General features: G+C 45.0%; 1 protein-coding gene across 1 annotated transcript in view; it reads right to left on the bottom strand.

Moving 5' to 3' along the window:
- The window catches only part of SLC38A6 (solute carrier family 38 member 6), a 459,688-nt gene that overhangs the window by 284,492 nt on the left and 155,739 nt on the right, over positions 1-19,457 (bottom strand). The window contains exon 5 of the mRNA XM_078660337.1: positions 15,310-15,349. Coding sequence (XP_078516463.1) covers positions 15,310-15,349 — 40 coding nt within the window. The remainder of the gene's footprint in view (positions 1-15,309; positions 15,350-19,457) is intronic.

The raw sequence follows: 19,457 nt of genomic DNA on the forward strand, positions 1-19,457 counted from the left end.
TGGCTGCTGTTATAGACACTCCGATAGGAACGACAACTGTAACTAACCTTAAAATACTATCATTGAATGTAAAAGGACTCAACCAGCCAGTTAAACGCCAAAAGATACTTGACTATTTACGAAGACAGCATGGAGATATAGCCTTATTGCAAGAAACGAAACTGGAAGCAAAGCAATTCCACACACTACGCAATAAGTATTATACTGAAGTGATAGGCTCTGAGGCGATTTCAAAAAAGAATGGGGTGGTAATGCTAGTGGCTAAAAATGCGAATGTGGAAATAGTCTCTAGTGCATCAGATACGAAAGGCAGATGGGTCTCAGCGAGACTACTCAGGGATGACACTGACTTCTTTATCACGACTATCTATGCCCCAAATACACATGATCCGTCCTTCTGGGTAGGCTTAACGAAGCAGATAAACTCCATCCCCGACACAGCAGTCCATATTTTGGCGGGCGACTTCAACCTCCCACACGACCCAATACTAGATAGAGACTCTAAATGCGTCTTTCGCCCGGGGAAGGCCCATAAGGCATTCATGAAACTGTGCAATAGGTTTCATTTGGTGGACACGTGGCGCTTGATGCACCCTGATGGCAGAGATTACTCATTCTATTCCCCACCGCATGACTCGTTCTCAAGAATCGACTATATACTCATATCTAATAATGCGGTGGCAAGAGTTGAGGACGCGGACATTGCTCCCAGATTAGTATCTGATCATTCCTGCGTCTCCCTTACATTGTCTAATATTAAACCGACCACCCGTCAATCTATGTGGCGTTTCAATGACACCATTATCACTGACACAAAGCACAAAGAAACCCTTGACACTGCCATAAAAGACTTTTTGTTATTAAACAAGAGAGGGGACACTTCAGACACCACTCGATGGGATGCGTTGAAGTCCACCATAAGGGGGGTTATTATAAAAATGTCGTCTGCAATTAATAAGAACCGCACTGCAGCCTTGTTAAAATTAGAGGAGGACATTGCAAAACTCCAGCACACATACTTGAGAAATAGAAACCCTGAGGTTCTTACTGAACTGTCCAACCAGAAATACACCTATAACAAACTTATTAGTGAAAAGGCGGGAATTTGGTTAGACAGGAGGAAGCGTTTCAAAATTTGTGACTCGAACAAAGCCGGGAAGGGATTAGCCGCTTATCTTAAATTTAAAATCCAAAAGAATACCATTGCATCCTTACTCGATGACAATGGGACTCCTAACTCTGACCCCACTAAGATTGCGAATATCTTCAAGGGCTTTTACGAGAAACTTTATGCTAAGAACATGCATGTAGACAGCGTAAAAATGGAGAAATACCTCTCCAACTGCACGCTCCCAACACCAACGGCTGCGGAAAGAGACTCCTTGAATGAACCAATCTCTGAATCGGAGGTTATTGGCGCAATCAAGTCTCTCAAAAAGGGGAAAGCCCCTGGGCCTGACGGCTACACAGCACAATTTTATAAGTCCTTTGGCCATATTCTCTCCACTCCTCTCCTAGAGGTCTTTCATGAAATCACCAATACAGGTAAAGTTAAGGGGACTATGGCAGAGGCTGTGATTGCGGTAATACCCAAGGAAGGCAAGGACCACAAACTCCCCAAAAACTACAGGCCTATCTCACTGATAAATTTAGATTGTAAGCTCCTAGCATCAATTCTGGCAAATCGCATTCAAAGAGTCCTGCCGTCTCTTATACATCCCTCGCAAGCCGGTTTTCTGAAGAACAGGCTCTCGAGCGACAATACGAGAATCCTGGCTCATGTCATTGAGAAGGCGAAACTCTTAACTACACCCACCATCGCCATCACACTAGACGCTGAAAAAGCGTTCGACAAAGTAGACTGGGGTTACTTAAATGCTGTACTACATAAATTTGACCTGGGTCCCACATTCACTAAACTAGTCATGTCCCTCTATGCCTGTCCCTCCGCTAGAGTACGAGCTGGCGGCGCTTTTTCCTCCCCATTTGGTCTAGAGCAGGGTACTAGACAGGGATGTCCATTGTCCCCGTCCTTATTCCTCCTGGCTATTGAGCCTTTTCTGTACTACATAAGGGAAAACCCTGACATCGCTGGAATCCGATTCACTGACTGTACAATTAAACTCACGGCTTATGCAGACGACGTGTTAGTCATGAGCGAACAAGCTGCTAAGGCTATCCCTGCGCTAATGTCCACAATAGATGACTTCTCAGCTGTTTCTGGATACTCCTTGAACAAGGATAAAACTGAGGTGAAGTCGTTGAATAATCTATGTGATAAAGCCATCCTGGGCGACTCCGGGCTTACCTGGCAGTCGAAGAGTTTTAAATATTTAGGCATGGAATTTGAAAAAGACTTGATATCCACCTTAAAAATTAATGAGGAGATACTCTACAAGAAAATACAAAAACTGTTGGATGGGTGGTCCCCTAAATTCCTTTCGTGGTGGGGCAGGGCTGAAACACTAAAAATGATAATCAGTCCCTTGGTGAATTATATGGCATGTATGCTCCCCATGACCTTCACGGAGGACTTTTTACATAGGATTGAAAAACTGATCTCGGACTTCCTGTGGAAAGGGAAGAAGCCGAGAATTGCCATGAAAAAATTGCAACTTCCAAAGCTTAAAGGGGGATTAGGGTTGCCAAATTTCAGGAATTACCAGACCGCCTTTCTCTGTAAGCAAGGAGCCTCCTGGTTTATCGAGGATCCTGTCTACACGCCCTTATGGATCAATATTGAAAAGTCCATTATGGGCAAAACCCCGCTATCTGCAGTCCTAACAATGGACCTCTCACATCTCACGAACTCTAAATACATCATGCTCAATACCAAGAGAGCCCTCCTGCGGTTAGATCGCGCTCATGCCAATGGTCAACGATTCCACAATTCCTCCTCTGCGTCCTTATGGCGTAACCCGTCCATTAAAATCAGTGGATCACTTGTTGTATGGGACCACTGGTCCGATAAAGGTCTTAATGTGATCTCTGATCTGTACGAAAATAATATGCCATTGCCATTCTCGACTCTACAGGCCAGACACTCCCTGTTGCCGATAGACTTTTATGCCTTTTTAAAACTAAAATCGGCCCTATCCACTAAAACATTCAAACTAGTGAAGCCTTGGCTAAAAACTATGCTACCCCACTTTCAATCCACTGGACATTTTGTCTCTAAAATATACAAACTACTCGCGCCAACGGCCAGCAAATCAATGAAGCGCAATGAGTTGAAATGGGAATCAGAAACAAACAACACTGGCATAAGTATAGACTGGGTCAGGATACATGCATCAGCACTCACGCACAAGGTATCGCCGATACTATCACAAACCAAATATATGATTATCAACAGAGCATTTTGGACCCCACAGAGGCTATTTAAGATTGGCCTACGGGACACACCGGATTGCTGGAACTGCTCCTCTGGTATTGGTGACCTTTCGCACATGTTATTTGATTGCCCCATGCTCCACGCCTTCTGGGCAAAAATCTTTGACTACATTGCACACACGCTCCACATACACCCTACGAGGGAATTCATCTACATTCTCCTAGGGGCATTAGATCCATCACTAAAAGGTGACCATGACCGCCAGCTCCTGGATCTCCTACTAACTTTAGCATGTAAGGTGATCCTGTGCAATTGGAAATCAACGGGTGAGGTCTCCTTCAATGCCTGGAGGGAATGGCTGTCCTGCATTAGGGGCACTGACAACCCCGCGTTACACTCATCACCATGGCAGGTCACCAACAAAAAATTATGGTCTTCACTGGACCGAGCCTCCTTCATCTTTGACCCACCTTGAAGCTCCATACGATGAGGTCCGTTCTCAGTGAATTATGGGCTCTGTGTTGCGTGAACTGTAACGGCTATATCTTGGGCTCACGGGCTTGACAACCTTAGAACCATGAAGCAGGAATGATGCAACATACATGGTGTGATATGACTTGACTTGGACAGAGGGCTCTACGGAACTATGTACAAAAATGTGAATGCAAGGATGGTACTTTATTTTTCTTCACTGTATACGTATTGTTTTGTGTAATAACCCATGTCTGGTTGCGGTACTTTGGCAACATGATTGTAATTCTTTTGATGTTTTCTTGCCGCTATCATCTCTGTTATGATTAATAAATAAAATATGATTTGAAATTAAAAAGAAATAGGGCGTCTGGCTGTTCGTCCGATAGAAGGTTAAAAATATCCAAATTATGTTTGGGCAAAGACCGGCAATTTAAGCTAAGAAATCGAAAATTATTGGCTTTAAGGGCTCTATTATGAACCTGCAGCGTCTGGGTCGTCTTGGTACAGGAGTAGGGTAGAATATTTAATAGCGAAAAATTACAATTTGGGCATACAGCGCCAACTGCATCATTTCCCCTAAGTATTTTGCAGCTTGCTTCTTTATGGGGGCATCGAGCTATTATTTGGCTGTCTGACAGTACCTGTATAAATGGAGCCATTTGGACAGGGATTATGGCTCCTGGCTCCGTCCGGGCCCGGACGAGCACAGACGGGCTAGTCTTTGGCTTGTCTTCGGCGCGACTAGGGCGCGACGGCTGCGCGTGTACGCTGCGCGTGTGGCTGACACCGGGTTGAAATAGTGCATGGGCTCTAGGTCAGCTGACCGTCCGAGCTCCGCCTCACCACTCCAGCCCAATGGCGTTAGACCCCAGGAGGAAGGTACCGCCCTGCACCCTCCACAACAAACAAGCCTAGCGCTAGCGGTTGACCGGGGTAGCAGAGGCGAGGTGATTAGGAGAATGCCAGTGAGTGTAAAGTACAATTTCTCTTTTAAAATCAAGTTCTTTTAAAATGCACAAAGCAACAGTATCTTTCAACTTACAGGTCGCGCTGCCGTGTGGTTAAGAACGCGCGTCAGCTGCCGGTGTGGCTGACACCGGGTTGAAATAGTGCACGGGCTCTAGGTCAGCTGACCGTCCGAGCTCCGCCTCACCACTCCAGCCCAATGGCGTTAGACCCCAGGAGGAAGGTACCGCCATGCAGCCTCCACAACAAACAAGCCTAGCGCTTGCGGTTGACCGGGGTAGCAGAGGCGAGGTGATTAGGAGAATGCCAGGGAGTGTAAAGTACAATTTCTCTTTTAAAATCAAGTTCTTTTAACATGCACAAAGCAACAGTATCTTTCAACTTACAGGTCGCGCTGCCTTGTGGTTAAGAACGCGCGTCCGCTGCGCGTGTGGCTGACACCAGGTTGAAATAGTGCACGGGCTCTAGGTTAGCTGACCGTCCGAGCTCCGCCTCACCACTCCAGCCCAATGGCGTTAGACCCAAGGAGGAAGGTACCGCCCTGCACCCTCCACAACAAACAAGCCTAGCGCTTGCGGTTGACTGGGTAGCAGAGGCGAGGTGATTAGGAGAATGCCAGTGAGTGACCAAAGACCCTCTTCCCCCTCACCTGGTCCAGGAACTCAAGCATATCATTGCCCCGCTCTGGACCAATATCATCAACTCCTCTCTTTCCACAGGCTGTGTTCCCGCCTCCCTTCATATAGGTCAAATCTCCCCTATCCTCAAAAACTCCTCCGCCGACCCCAATGAGCTCAACAACCTACGCCCCATCTCTAACCTTCCCTTCCTCTCAAAAGCCCTGGAAAAATGTGTCCTTTCCCAACTAGATAACTATATCGTCTCTTCCAATCTCATTGACATGTTCCAATAGGGCTTCAGAAAAGGATGCAGTACCGAAACGGCCATGCTCAATATCACAGACGACATTCACCGCTCGCTAGACAGAGGTGAATCCTCTCTATTAATCCTCCTTGACCTCTCGGCGGCATTCGATACTGTCCACCATCCCACCCTTCTTAAGACCCTTAAAGTTCGCTTTGGTCTTGAGGGCACCGTACTCAAATGGTTCTCCTCATTCCTTCAAAACAGATCCCAACAGATTAAGCTCAGTCAATGCCTCTCCACACCCCAACCGGTCTCACTTGGCGTTCCACAAGGCTTTATCCTCTCCCCCACCCTATTCAATCTATTCATGGAACCACTCACCCTCATACTCAAACAAGCCTCAATATGCTACCACCTCTATGCCGACGACACTCAACTTTACTACAAGATAAAATCCCACAATGACATCCTTCACCTCAATGACACATTGAATAAAGTTCAAGCCTGGTTCCACCTCAATCACCTCAAACTGAACCCCAAAAAGACTGAAATCATCCTATTTAGTCCAGAGAGCAACTCTCTCCCTATTCAACTCTGGATCAACGATATCACAGCTCTCAACTGCCCCCTCTCCACCTCGAACTCTGTCAAATCACTAGGCATCAGCATTGATCTAAACCTGAATCTCATCCCACACATTACAAATACTGCAAAAAATGCCCTTTTCACCCTTCATCACCTCAAAAAACTGAAACCTTTTATTCCAGCCGATGACTTTAGAATCGTTGTCCAATCACTTGTCCTGTCTAAAATTGATTATGGTAACGCAACACTTGCTGGCATCCCTAAAATCCACCTGGCACCGACTAAATGTGTTCTCAACCTCGCCGCCAGACTCATCTCCGATTGTAAAAAATTCGACCACATCTCTCCCGTCCTCAAAAACCTCAACTGGCTCCCAATCGAAGGAAGATCCACATACAAGATTGCATGTATCACACACAAAGCCCTCCACCTAAACACCCCCTCTTATCTTGCTGGCAAATTACAAAAGCTGGGTGCTCTAGGTTCCTTAGGAGCACGAACTCCCTTGTCCTAATCCCGCCCAAACTCAAATGCAAAAAACCTCAATCCCGTGCATTCTCTGGTAACGCCCCTACGATTTGGAACTCTCTCCCCAAAGATCTCCGCTGCAACCCCTCCTACCCTCTCTTCAAAAAAAGGCTCAAATCACTTCTTCTCAACAAATATTGGGGCACCGAATGTCACTAATTTGAGCACTGTCCAATCCTGCTCCCCTGCTGTCCCTTCACCCTTCCCCACCTCTCTTACCTCCTCCTGTTTTTACACCCCTATTTCTCCGATTCTCTTTACTCCCCATCTTCTTCTTTTGATCTCCTTGCCTCCCCTCCCCACTTACTCATTTATAAGATGTTTTTTATCCTCCTTGATTACTTGCACGCGGCTTTTGTCGTCTTATATGGCTACCTCCTATCCATTTGATTATAATGTTCTATTTCCCGCTTCATTAATGTACATTGTGAACTATCTCTTGTATGTATAACTACCTTGTAAAGCGCTCTGATGCCCTCGGGGCCAGTAGAGCTATATAAAACTCTCTAAATAAATAAATAAATACATTTGATATCTCCATTTCAGACACAATGCACCAATAACTTAGTTTCTGTCTCTAGAAAAAACTTGATTTTTAGAAGAGCCGATCAACTCATTAAGCACAGAAATCTGACCTAAATGTTATTTGAACTCTTCACATCTGATTGCAGATTTGTACAAGCCTTATGGTAGGATGTATTCTTTAGAACAGACGCTGAATAATCAAGGGCCAGCCAATGAGGAAATGTTTCAGTGATCTCTAAGGAGAGCAAAAATTCTAGAGTGCAATGGAAAGAAGACCAGATGGGGTTGGAGGGAAAATTAAGTGGTTGGCGGGAAGATGCAGTACAGAAGTGTGAAGCACTGTTATCACGAGCAGACGATAAGATATAACTCCGGCTACGGTCCACAGATTGCAGCAGTCACTCTGTCCTTGGCACGGTTCAGGAGGCAGACTCCCATGTATGTCCCAGCAAGAAAACACCTTCCCTTGTAAGCTACTTTAACTCTCTATGTACATTCTTCAATCTCCAAGTGTCATCATGACCACTTCAGTTATTGTGGTACTTGAATTCCTATTTCCAACACTTTTTCTTAAATTCCTTTTTAGTCCATGTCTACAAAAACCCTACTTTCACAAGGAGGCTCCTGGTCATACTTTCTTTGAAGAAACAGAAAGTGACACGTCTGGTTCTTCCCAACCAATCACTTCTGCAGTCTGTACTGTCGCCACTTTCCAATCTGCAATGCTTCCTTTTTTATTTACTTCAACTGGCGGCCCCTCCATTAGGCCGGAGGAGCACCGTCCCCCTGCCACCATGCTCAAATATAACAATAATAAAATGGGTTTTAAGCCAGTTTTTTTTTTTATTCCCTGGACCTGCCCTCAGGACTCTGATGAGCCTTGGGGGCGGGTCCACGGGATGACACTGCTGGTGGGGGAGATGTAGTGCTCTCCCTTCACTGTGCATGAGGTTTTGGCCAGCCGTATTAGGCCAGACATAACCCTCATGCCCAGTGAAGCTCTCTCCATGCCCCCAGCTTTGTTGCTGGGGCTGAAAAGAGCAGGCACAGGCTCTCAGTCTGCCTGGGAGCACAAGTTGCCAGATCTCGGGCCAATCCCGACACTTCTTTCATGCAGCATCAGGATTGGCCACACTGCTGTCTGGGTGCCTGTGTCCAGAAGTAGAAGGAGCACGATGTGGCAGGCCCTCCCAACCTCCCACCCTCCTCTAGCCTATCTCGTCACTTTGGCTACTGCCTGCTTCCTGTTTTATCCTATAAATTGGATCTTGAACTCTCAGTACAATGGGCTGAAACACTCTAATAACTGTGGTAGTGGGTTTACCACCTGCTTCTAGAATCCTGCTTCTGTTCATGAAGACCTGCCCCATCTCCTGGAAGTTGGATTCGGTCCTATCTACTCTAGATTTTGGAAGTGTCTGGTACCTGAAAAATTCCTAACTTTGTATAGCCTGTCTGGACCTTTTTTACTACGAATGTCTTCCCGCTCCCACTCCCCCCCACACCTCACCCCAATCAGTGCAGCCTTAAAGAGATACCTGTTGCTTCCACATGATATTCCTAAGTGTTAAAGCAACAGGATGGCTACAGAAAGGAGTCGTCCTTCTGGCAGCTTTGACTAGAGAAGAAGGTGCAACAGTTGCTTCAGCTATTGATGGATTGCTACACAAACAACTCCTTGACCCAGATACTGATATGGATCTTTACCCAGTACCTTGAAGCAGCCTTACAACAAGAAGCTCAAGTATGTACCAGCCTATGAAGCGAGAACGTAATCTCAGTAGACACTGGCTGCTCACGGTCTTCCTGTGGTTAGTTCAAGTACTCTTCAATTTGTGGGAGATCGAACTATACTTAAGAAATTTCTAGGTTCTCTTCTGGTCCACATATTCCTTTGTCCAGCTCAATTTGAATACCTCCAAGACTATATACCTTATTGTCAGTCATTCTGGGGACAGCCTTACCTTGGGCCACTCCAATAGTTGCAGAGTCAATGCTAGCCTGGATAATTATTCTACCTTCCCAAGTTCATTAAAGTTTTTGAGAGGCCTGCTAAAGAATACTCTGCTGAAGAAGCACTGAACGACACCCAGCAATCTGATACTGTTGTGCTCTCCTATAGAACCTGTTTTTCAACAGTTTGCTACTGAGAGCACCTGGGTGGAAAGAACCCAGCTGACACTGGTCGGAGACTCCAGGAAGAGATTAAAGGTGAATTGGTGCATGGATCTGGACCATGGTCCTTGTCGAAGTTAGTACAAAAGGGCCCTGCTCACAGAACATGGTCTGCTATAACGCAAGAATGAGACATAGAAGATTTCAGGGCTCGGCCGCTCCAAGTGTATCAAGCCTTCTACCCTCAGACGAATAAGTTCAGATCTGCAGATCATATAGTATTTGAAAAACCAATACAGATTAGATTTGCTAGGAGACCACTGTCTGAAGCCCAAAGAGAATGAAGGAGAAAAGCAGGCCCACTCCTTAATGTGGGCAAGATGCCCATTTGGTCACAGCTTAACCTATTAGCCCGTAATAAGGGAAAAGTTAGAACATTTGTAAGGGAGAAAAAGATGGGTGGTTAATGGCTCCCTTTTGTTGGATCGTCTCAGAGAATCCAAGTTTCAATTATTCCTTCTGCCAGTCTCTCTTTGTTGTGTCTCAGGTTCCATCACTGCTTAATAGGGGTGCTTGTGGAATGTATGTTCATGATAAATGTGCCAGAAGAATTAAATGCCACGAGTTTCAAAGAAGATGACAGAGCATGTACAGCCTGTTAATGGAACACATTCAGCCTCCTGGTAAACCAATGTCATTAATGGTTTCTTTTGGAAATAATAAAGAAACATTATCTTTGGGTAGTAACTCTTCTCCTAATTATGCAGTAATGTTTTGGTGTACTGTGGCTACTCAGTCACAATCGGTATATTAACTTAGCTACCAGAACAACTTGTTTGTCTTCTCAATAGTGTCATGAATAAAGCCTTTCTTCTAGAGATTATTAGGCTCCTATTGACAAAAACCAGGCGAGTCAAAGAATGCTACTATCGCTTTTGAGGCACTGATTCAAGCAACAATATCAAAATGATGCTGATTTTGAAACACAATCAGAGTTTTCGCTAATATCACATACAGAATTTGATTGCACTATTCCCATTAAACCCGAGGCTTGCAGTCTTTGTCCGAGAAAGAGAGACACTTAAAGAATAGGTCTGGGAACATTTATAGAATAAATTCATAGTTTTATTTTCTTCCCCAGAAATGTCTTCATTGTTTTTTGTATCAAAGAAATGTAATAAATTATAACTCCCTATTGATTATCGAGGGCTAAAAAAGGTCACAATCAAGGCTAGATATACTTTGCCCTTAATTAGGTACATTCTGGAAAGTGTTTGAGGTGCCACCATGTTCGCTAAGCTTGATCTACAGGGAGTTCATCATCTACTTAGAACAAGATCTACAGAGGAACGGAAGACTGTATTCCATACTCCATTTTGGTATTTTGAATATCAGGTCGCGCTTTTGTGGTTGTGCAAAGTCCCAGCAATGTATCAAAGATTCTAGGATCACATATTTATTGATATCTTTAATCAATAGTTGGTAATGCACCTGGACAATGTACACATTTTTCGGAGTCCTGTTGACCATAAAATTCATGTCACTTCAGTTCTGTCCAGGCTGAGATGACACCATCCCTTTTGTAAAACTGAGAATTGTAAGTTGAAACGGAACGACTGATTATCTGGTTCGAGTCCCACTCAACATCTTATGATTCTAAGACTCATTTAATCTCCCTGTACCTTAAAAAAACTACAAATATCTCATCTTGTGCAATGCAATCTGATGTTTATGTAAAGCACTCAAACGTCCTTAAGCCAAGTTAACCTATATAAAACTGCTTAAATAAACTAACATGTGGGTTTTCTTTTAACATCACAAGAAATTTCTAGGATGCAAAACATTTTTGCAATTATTGACTAACCAACTCCAACCACAATCAAATAAATCAATTTTTTTGGTTTTCTAATTTCTATGGTCAATTTATTGTAGAGTTTGTTTGAGATCATAGTAACATCTTCAGAGCTCTCAAGAATGAAAACTTAAAGAATGCAGTTTCTTGGCATGCGGTAGCAGAGCAAGGTTGCCAAGATTTAACAAGTGACTTCCCCAAGTGCCGATTCTACTGCATCTGGATCAAACAAAGGAATTTGTTAAAACTGATGCTTCTGATAGATCACTGGAGCAATTTTGCTGCAGACACAAGAGGATGAAAATTTAGAACATCCAATATGTTTGCTTTCCTACATTTTTTCTCTCTGTGAATGAAATTATTATGTTCTTGAGAGGGAATTCTTGGCTGTAAAATATGCCTGTCAGGAGTGGCCATATTTGCTAACTGAGAGCCAGAAGCCTTTGAGATAAAGACTGTTCACAAGAATCTTCTGTGTGTCTCTGCGACACACCATTTCCTAACAGCACACAAGGATTTTGGATATACTACTTCTCTCCCTAAGATTTTTCCTTCAGTTCCATACCAGGATCTCCCTTTCTTCTGACAGCTCTGACAAAAGAAGAATGAGAAACTGTTGCGTCCAGCTATTGCTCACCACTATGAAAGAGGGTGTGATCAAAGGAACACCTTCATTTGGAGAGAGGCCAGGGGAGATAAACTGTTGGCGTGCAATCCCAACGAAAAGCATAGCTTACAAAGGGAAACTTGCAGTTATCAGCTTTTAGAGCTCTGAAGGAGCCTGGTGAATCAAGGAAATAAGAGTATATTGCTCAACTTAAGATGGTAGAGCCGGGGCCATCTTGCAAGAGTGTTGGTAAAGTGCTTCAAAGCCTCATCTAGCTAACATAAGAGTTTAGTAACCAGTCTACAATAGGCCTAAGCAAAATAAACAAAACCTAAAAGAGAATGATTGGATTTCCTTACCCAGAGGAGCCCTACTGCCATTATACAAGTGGTACATGGGAATATTAGGTCCTATCGCTTCCTAAGGACAACTGTTGGTAGATAAGGAAGTATGGAAAAGATTTTTAAGAACATGTTAATGTGTAACACTAAATTTGATAAACTCCAAGAGATGGTGACAGTTTTAAAACAAAAAGTAACAGACTGAAGCTTGAGTGCAGGAAAGACCAGGAGACAAAGAATAAATACAGGCAGACCTAATCACAATGCAAGATGGAGCAATCACATTCTTGAGTCAAGTGGATTGTAACCTGAAATTGAAGAAAACAATAGGACAGCCAAAAATGTAAGGGGGCTTGTGCCAGGATGCTCTGGCAACCTCTCGTATGGATAATGTTACAGTCAATTGGGGGCCGAGCACTTCTAGAGCACTGGATTGAGAGGCCCTCAAAGTGGTTATGAGGGGGGATGGAATAGGTACTACCTGTGGGGTCTGGAGACGGATCTGGTAAGGCAGATGCACCACCTGACGAGCTTCACGGATCAGACCAATCCTCGCAGGAGGAACGGACTGAGGAACTTCGGCTAAATAGAGGGGTGTTGAGACTTTAGGACTCTCTAGATAGATGCACAATATGCACATACCGTCAGTGCCATTACAAGGAGGGGGACAAGTCTGGTAGGTTGCTAGCATGGATTCTTGGTGGGAAAAAAAGATCCTCACTGTTCTCCATATTTGCTCGGTGGATGGGGAATTGGTAACTGCTCATCGGGCTATCTTGGATGCCTCCTGGATGCCTCCTGACGGGCGTATTGGGCAGATGGGGTGGGGCATGAGGGGCAACTGGACAATTTCTTAAATATGGTGTCCACTTTCACCCCGGACTTGGCACAGGAATTGGAGAGGAAGATCACAACAGAGGAGCTGGGTGAGGCCATTAAGGCCCTCAACAGATTCAAAGACCCTGGTGAAGATGGATTCCCCATGGAATGTTATCAAACATATTCCACAGTACTTAACCCCTTCCAAGCGCCCGTCGGCCAATGGCCGTCGCGAGCCCTACCTCCGTAGTGTTGTGCACGTCCGTTGGCCGACGCGGCCCAGCCTACTCAGTAAAACCGCTGCACCGCGGTGGAATTGCCACTGTGGTTAAGCGGTTAAGTATAAACTCCTGGAGGTGTTTCAGGCGGAGCGTAGGGTCGTGTTCTTCCAGCCACCATGAGGGAGGCAATCATTTGCCTTATGCCTAAGCCAGGTGGGGATGGGAGGGGATCATTTGCCTTATGTCTACACCAGGTGGGGATGCCGCAGAACTCTTGAAGTATAGGCCTCTGATTATGATGAAATCAGATGTCAAAATTTTATGCAAACTGCTTGCAACCACACTGGTAGGGATCATACAGGGGTTGGTGCACAAAGATCAGTGTGGCTTCTTGCCAGCATGTAGCACTGCTTTCAAGTTGTGCAGGCTCACTCATGTGCTCCATGAGACCCCCGGGGATGATCGGGCAGTTGGCTCTAGTGTTGCTAGACTTAGAAAAAGCTTTTGAAATGTTTGAGTGGGCATACTTGAAGGCAGTGTTGGCACGGTATGGGCTTTGGGCCCATGTTTCATGGCTGGGTGCATCTTTTGTACACTGGTTGCATGGTGCGTGTTCGTGTTGGCAATGACCTATCCGAGCCGTGGGTGGTTGGGTGGGTGGGGAACGAGGCAGAGGGTCCCCTTTTTCCTCTTGTTATAGAACCACTCGCCTTGTTATTGCATCACAGGTTGGGGCCCTGAGGGATTCAAGCTGGGTCCTCCTTACATGTTGTTTCATTATATGTGGACAACCCCTTAGTCTACGTTCATACTCTGAGTCACTCTCTATCGATTATGATGGACTTGCTCACCGTCTATGGGCAGGTGTCGGGTTTAAGGTTAATGTTCGTAAGTCACTGCTATTTCCACTGAGGAGTTTGATCGGGGTGTCCCAGGATCGGTTACCAGAGTTGGGGCTCCATCGGGAGACTGAGGGGTTCCGGTATCTGGTTAGAAGGGTCACAAACGATGAGTACACTTTCCGACACCTAAATATTGATACCCTGCTGGAAAGCTTGAGGTCCTCGTTTGGTTTCTGGCCTGGACTCCCCCCGTGTGTGAAGGGGCAGGCGCGAAGATCTTTTTGAGAATGCACGGTTTCCGCTAAGGCGAAATTAGAAATAGAAAGGCACCCAATTCACCAATTTCCGGAAACTTTCGAACACACACATAAAAAAAGAGCTTGAACTGCTTTAACAGGAATTCACATTGTACAATCTATGAAAGAAACAACCATCTTTCCTCCTGCTTCCTATCCCTCCGTCTCATCCGAAAAATATCCCGGTATTTCTCCACGGATGCCCTCAAATCCATAGTCATGGCCCTTATCACCTCCCGCCTTGACTATGGGAATGGCCTCTACGTGGGCATACCGGCCTTCGAAACTCGACGGTTACAGGCCATTCAAAATCAGGCAGCCCGTCTTATTTTCCACCTTCCCAAATCTTCCCACATCACGCCTGTACTCAAGTCCCTCCATTGGCTCCCTGTGCACTTTAGATCTTTTTTTAAATTGGCCTGTTTAGCCTTCCGGGCTTATACCCACTCTGCCCCCCTTTTTATTGTTTCCTTAATCACTCCCAACACCCCGGTTCGCACTCTCCGTTCTTCATCTCTCTCTCTTCTCCAAGTACCTCGCTTCCGAAAATCCCGAACAGGGGGCACCCGTTTTTCGGTTCTGGCCCCCCAGTTCTGGAATAGTCTTCCTCTCTCTATTCGTTCTATTCCCACCTATCCCTCTTTTCGCAAAGCCCTGAAAACCTTCCTTTTTGCCCATGCCTTCCCTTGTTAGCCCTCTCGGATGCTCTGTAGAGTCAGGTACTAGTTCTCAGCGCCAGGAAGCCGCTTGGCCACAGTGCGCTTTAGTAAGTCCCTTTTTCATTTCATTTCATTTCATTTCATCTTACTCACTGCTCAAATGCGCTTCAGACAGAAATATGTTTGAGGCCAGGGTCGTACAAGCAAGCTCAGATGATGCATACGCAGCAATTATTACCTGTTCCATTTTATATGCATGCTTCTAATAGGTTTCTTACCTCCAATGTTCTGGATTAAGATTGCACTTGCAACAAGAACCTGTACCAAAAACAAAAAAATATACACTGTTTGAAATTAATCTTTAATAAAAACCAGGATTATCAAGTCAGCCCTTTGGCATGTTTTGGATTTCAAGCAAACATTCATTAAAGTTTAATTTAGCACTCAACGATGATCATATAGTAAATACCAAACTTGAAAGGATTTTTTTTACCACGATTTAGGTGGAGGCTAGGATCACTTTTCAGTTAATAAAAAGCGATACATCTATTATATTGGAATGTAAACTGTATCTGATACAGACAGGCTAAGAATGCGCCAAATGATCAAGTAAAAGTAGCTTACTTCCGCCTGACGTTTGCTTGAAATAGCAAATGCAAGGCACAAAATAATAGAAATCTTTTGAAAAAAGAAAAGATTATTCTGATGTTTAAAGGGTATGTTGTACATGACTTGTAGCACATGAAGCTAGAGCCAAATTAATGAGCCCAGTGCAGAGTTTACAATACTGATCGGCAACAACATGGAAAGGTAATAGAGGGCAGGGGAGGGAGGATACTGTACGAATTTGGATCTGAGTAAGACTTTCAGAAACTGTTGGCTGAACAGGATGAAGGAGGGTCTATCAATCTGAGACAACATTGACTGGAAGAGGAGAGATTCTCTTCAGTGGGTGTTCAGTAACTGGATGGTTTCAATGCAGCAAGGTGCTGCTTGAAGAGAGGGCCTTCTGTTGCTTTCAGACGTAGGGATAGAACCAGGTAGATCTGGAGAGAAATGGACTCGGAGATCCTCAAAGAAAAATAGCAGATGTGAAATCTTTCCCTGATCTTAGTCTAAAGTCTGGTGTAACAAATTGGGTTGTTAGTTGGGCAGGATGTGAGGCCTGCGTAAGCAGTAGGTCCACAATTTCTTCGCACTGGGAACCCCATTGCGGCTCCTGAATCTCTCAGGGTGGAGAGGCAGAACAGTCCACAGCCTACTAAGGGGAGGTGGTGTGGGGTATTAATCGCAATTCCCTGGCACGCAATAACAACACTCAATGATTGTCTAGTCAGTGTGTCTTCGATGAAAAAGGAAGAGTATATTTATTACACATGCACACACACACACACACACACACACACACACACACACACACACTACTAAATACTACGCATTCATTTACACATATATACATCAGTCACAGAAATACCTCTGGTGACATTCTAAAAATCACATTTGACCCCTAACGGGTCATGACCCCCACAATAACAGTATTCTCCCCCCCCCCATCCCACCCCCACTTAAACCAGATAGCACATCACGATATGGGTGGTATCACTTTAAATAAAGCAGACCTACGGGCTTTGTCAAGGGGTCATCACAACAATAATATAAGGCAAGACTACTGACTTTGACACAAGGTCACCACATTAGAAGACTATTAATCCGCATATTAAAAAACACTAGCATAATATTGAAATCAGTAATTATGTCCAAATGAAATCATTCTTTATCAATAACGCATTACAATATTTATCACAAATCCATGTCCCAAATTTACTGTCAAATATGAATTTAAAACCAACATAACATATGTCTGAATCTTTCTTATCATATACCACCCTAGAACACATTACAAGCATCAGTGAACCAACCTCCAGAGGTTGCTGCACTCCCGAGCTGTAGAACAAAAGTTCCAGAGTTAAGGGTGCCTAAAAGCCGGGAGGGGTGCATTTCATGACCCCAGAAACTTAGGGTCAGAGTCTACATTCATTGCTGGGGAGTCTGTGGCACTTCCTGGCACTCCCCACAGTACTTACAAATGCAAGTTGGTGGTGCCCCTGTCTTCCTGGGAACATTGATTTTTTTTAAACATCTTTTTTATTGGCATTTGTAAAATTACCTTAGTTACAATCAATACAGTTTCATATCCACAGCATAAATACAATCTGTAGGACAATATCAAACAACTTTCTCAACTGTACATTGTTTGTAAGCAACTGAATCAGTAGTTGTTTACCCACATCGTTGTTCCCTGTAGTGGCTTCCCTAGAGTGTCGGTCGTCTCCTAGATTTATAATAGGGAGCATGACATCTCTGCTGTGGCAGGGTAAATTGTAGGGCGTGATTTGGTCTGCCGTCGGTAATAACTGTCTCATATCTACATGTATTGAAAATGTTGGTATGGCTGCCATACAGACTCAAAGAGAAAGAAAAAAGAAAAAAAAAAACTCAATGCATCCATAATATAGATACTCAACTAAAACTTATATAAATCTACCAGGGGTCCTCTGTCAGTAGGTACGTCAGAAACAGTTTGGCCAGCTTTTCTATCGGACCGGGAAGAAGGGGGGGGGGGGGGGCGCAAGGAGAGGGGAAAGCAAGAAGGGCCCAAAACAGACGAGGGCAAGGACCGGTAATAGGTGAACCAAAGGGGTAATCTGGGTGGTGGTATAGTGTTGCAATGGTCATCTTGTATTTAGGGGTATATGTGTCGCCCCCATTCCCTCAGATTCAGCTGTGCTCATCTGGGTATCTTGGTCAGGCGCATTACGTGTGTCCCACACCATCAGTATATCTGCCCAAGGTTCCTACAAGGGTTTTTACCTTTTGGTGATCTTATCCTCCCTAATCAAGGCTTTCTCCTCTGCTCTAGCCCAACAGGAAACATCCTTTTCCCAGTCCACTACTAGAGGATACATCTTTGCCTTCCATCTGAGAGCTATTCTCCTCTTGGCCAAGGGGAAAGCCAGGTCTACAAATCTAAGTCCCATTCTTCTGGATTTGGGCCTCGGGAACAGGCCCAGAAGGCACACTTCTGGGGAGTGTGTCATATTAGGAGCCAGGACCCTGTTCACGGTATCCACAATTCTAGTCCAATAGTCATTGAGCCCAGGTCAGGTCCATACCATATGGTCAAAGTCAGCGTCTATTTGTGAGCATCTGGTGCAGGCCTGATCTTCTCTCCCATGCACTACATTCAACCTGTGTGGGGTGAGGTAAGTTCTATGGAGTATGTTAAACTGTATGAGCTTAAAGGCTACATTCCTGGACACTTTTTTGGGGCCTGATAAGGCCTTCTTCCACTCCCTCTCAGTCAGTTGCCTATTCAGTGTGCCCTCCCATCTCTCTTGTACTCCGGGTGAAGGCTGATGGGTCATCTCCTTTATTGCCAGGTACAACCATTTTATCAGGTGTCCCGCCAAGCCCAAAGTCACCCTCGCCTGAAGGGCGGCATGTATAACACGTTCTTTAGTATCAACTCCCCACAGCTCTGTCATCGCCCCGTATCTTATGATAATTCAAGAACTGTCCCGGTGGTAGGTCGTGGTATTCCAGAAACTCATATAAAGGAAGCAATTCACCATCTCGACAGCAGCCTCCAACCGACAACACTCCTGCATCCTGCCAGCCCTGCAACTGCCGCTGTGTATGAGGGTGAGGGTGACCGATCCCTACCTGTGGTAGACCTGTGAGTGGTATATTCGATGCATAAAGTGGTATATCTTTAGCCCTTGCTGTACATCTATCCCAACATGTTACCGCCACTGAAAGTAATTTTCCCATGCTTATGATCTTCTGGCGACGGTTGAGCATCCTGTGGAGCAGGGCCCCTTGTAACATGCCAACCCGAAGTGATAGCATGTCAAGCACCCTTCCATCGAGCCATCTGGCCATCCACTGGAGCTATGCTGCCAAGTAATAGGCTTCAAAATCGGGAGCACCCAGTCCTCCCTCTGTAAGTGGAAGCCGCAATGTCAGCAGGGATACCCTATTACGTCCGCCGTCCCACACCAGGTCCCACAATAATGTGTCCAGTGTCTCAAACCAGCTTTTCGGGATAACTACAGGCAGGTTGACCAGACACTGTCCCCTGATCACCACCATAAATGCGTCCCATTCTATCAAGAGGGAGCTAGCGGTCCCATAATTTTCCGCAAAGTAAGTGGCCATAGCCTCAGAGAGACGTTGTTTAAAGCTTTCATCCTCCAGTAATGTGGGATCTAGTCGCCACAATGGGATGGAGGCCCTCTCCAGGGTAGGGGCGAATCGCATTGGCAAAGGGCTGTGATTGGAGATAAATCTCCCTAGATATTCAGCCTTGGACAACATTGGCGTCAGCCTATTGGAACAGAGGAACATATCCAGTCTCGTGTTTAGG

The sequence above is a fragment of the Lissotriton helveticus genome, chromosome 9, assembly GCF_964261635.1.
Source record: "Lissotriton helveticus chromosome 9, aLisHel1.1, whole genome shotgun sequence".
In the NCBI taxonomy this organism is placed as follows: domain Eukaryota; kingdom Metazoa; phylum Chordata; class Amphibia; order Caudata; family Salamandridae; genus Lissotriton; species Lissotriton helveticus.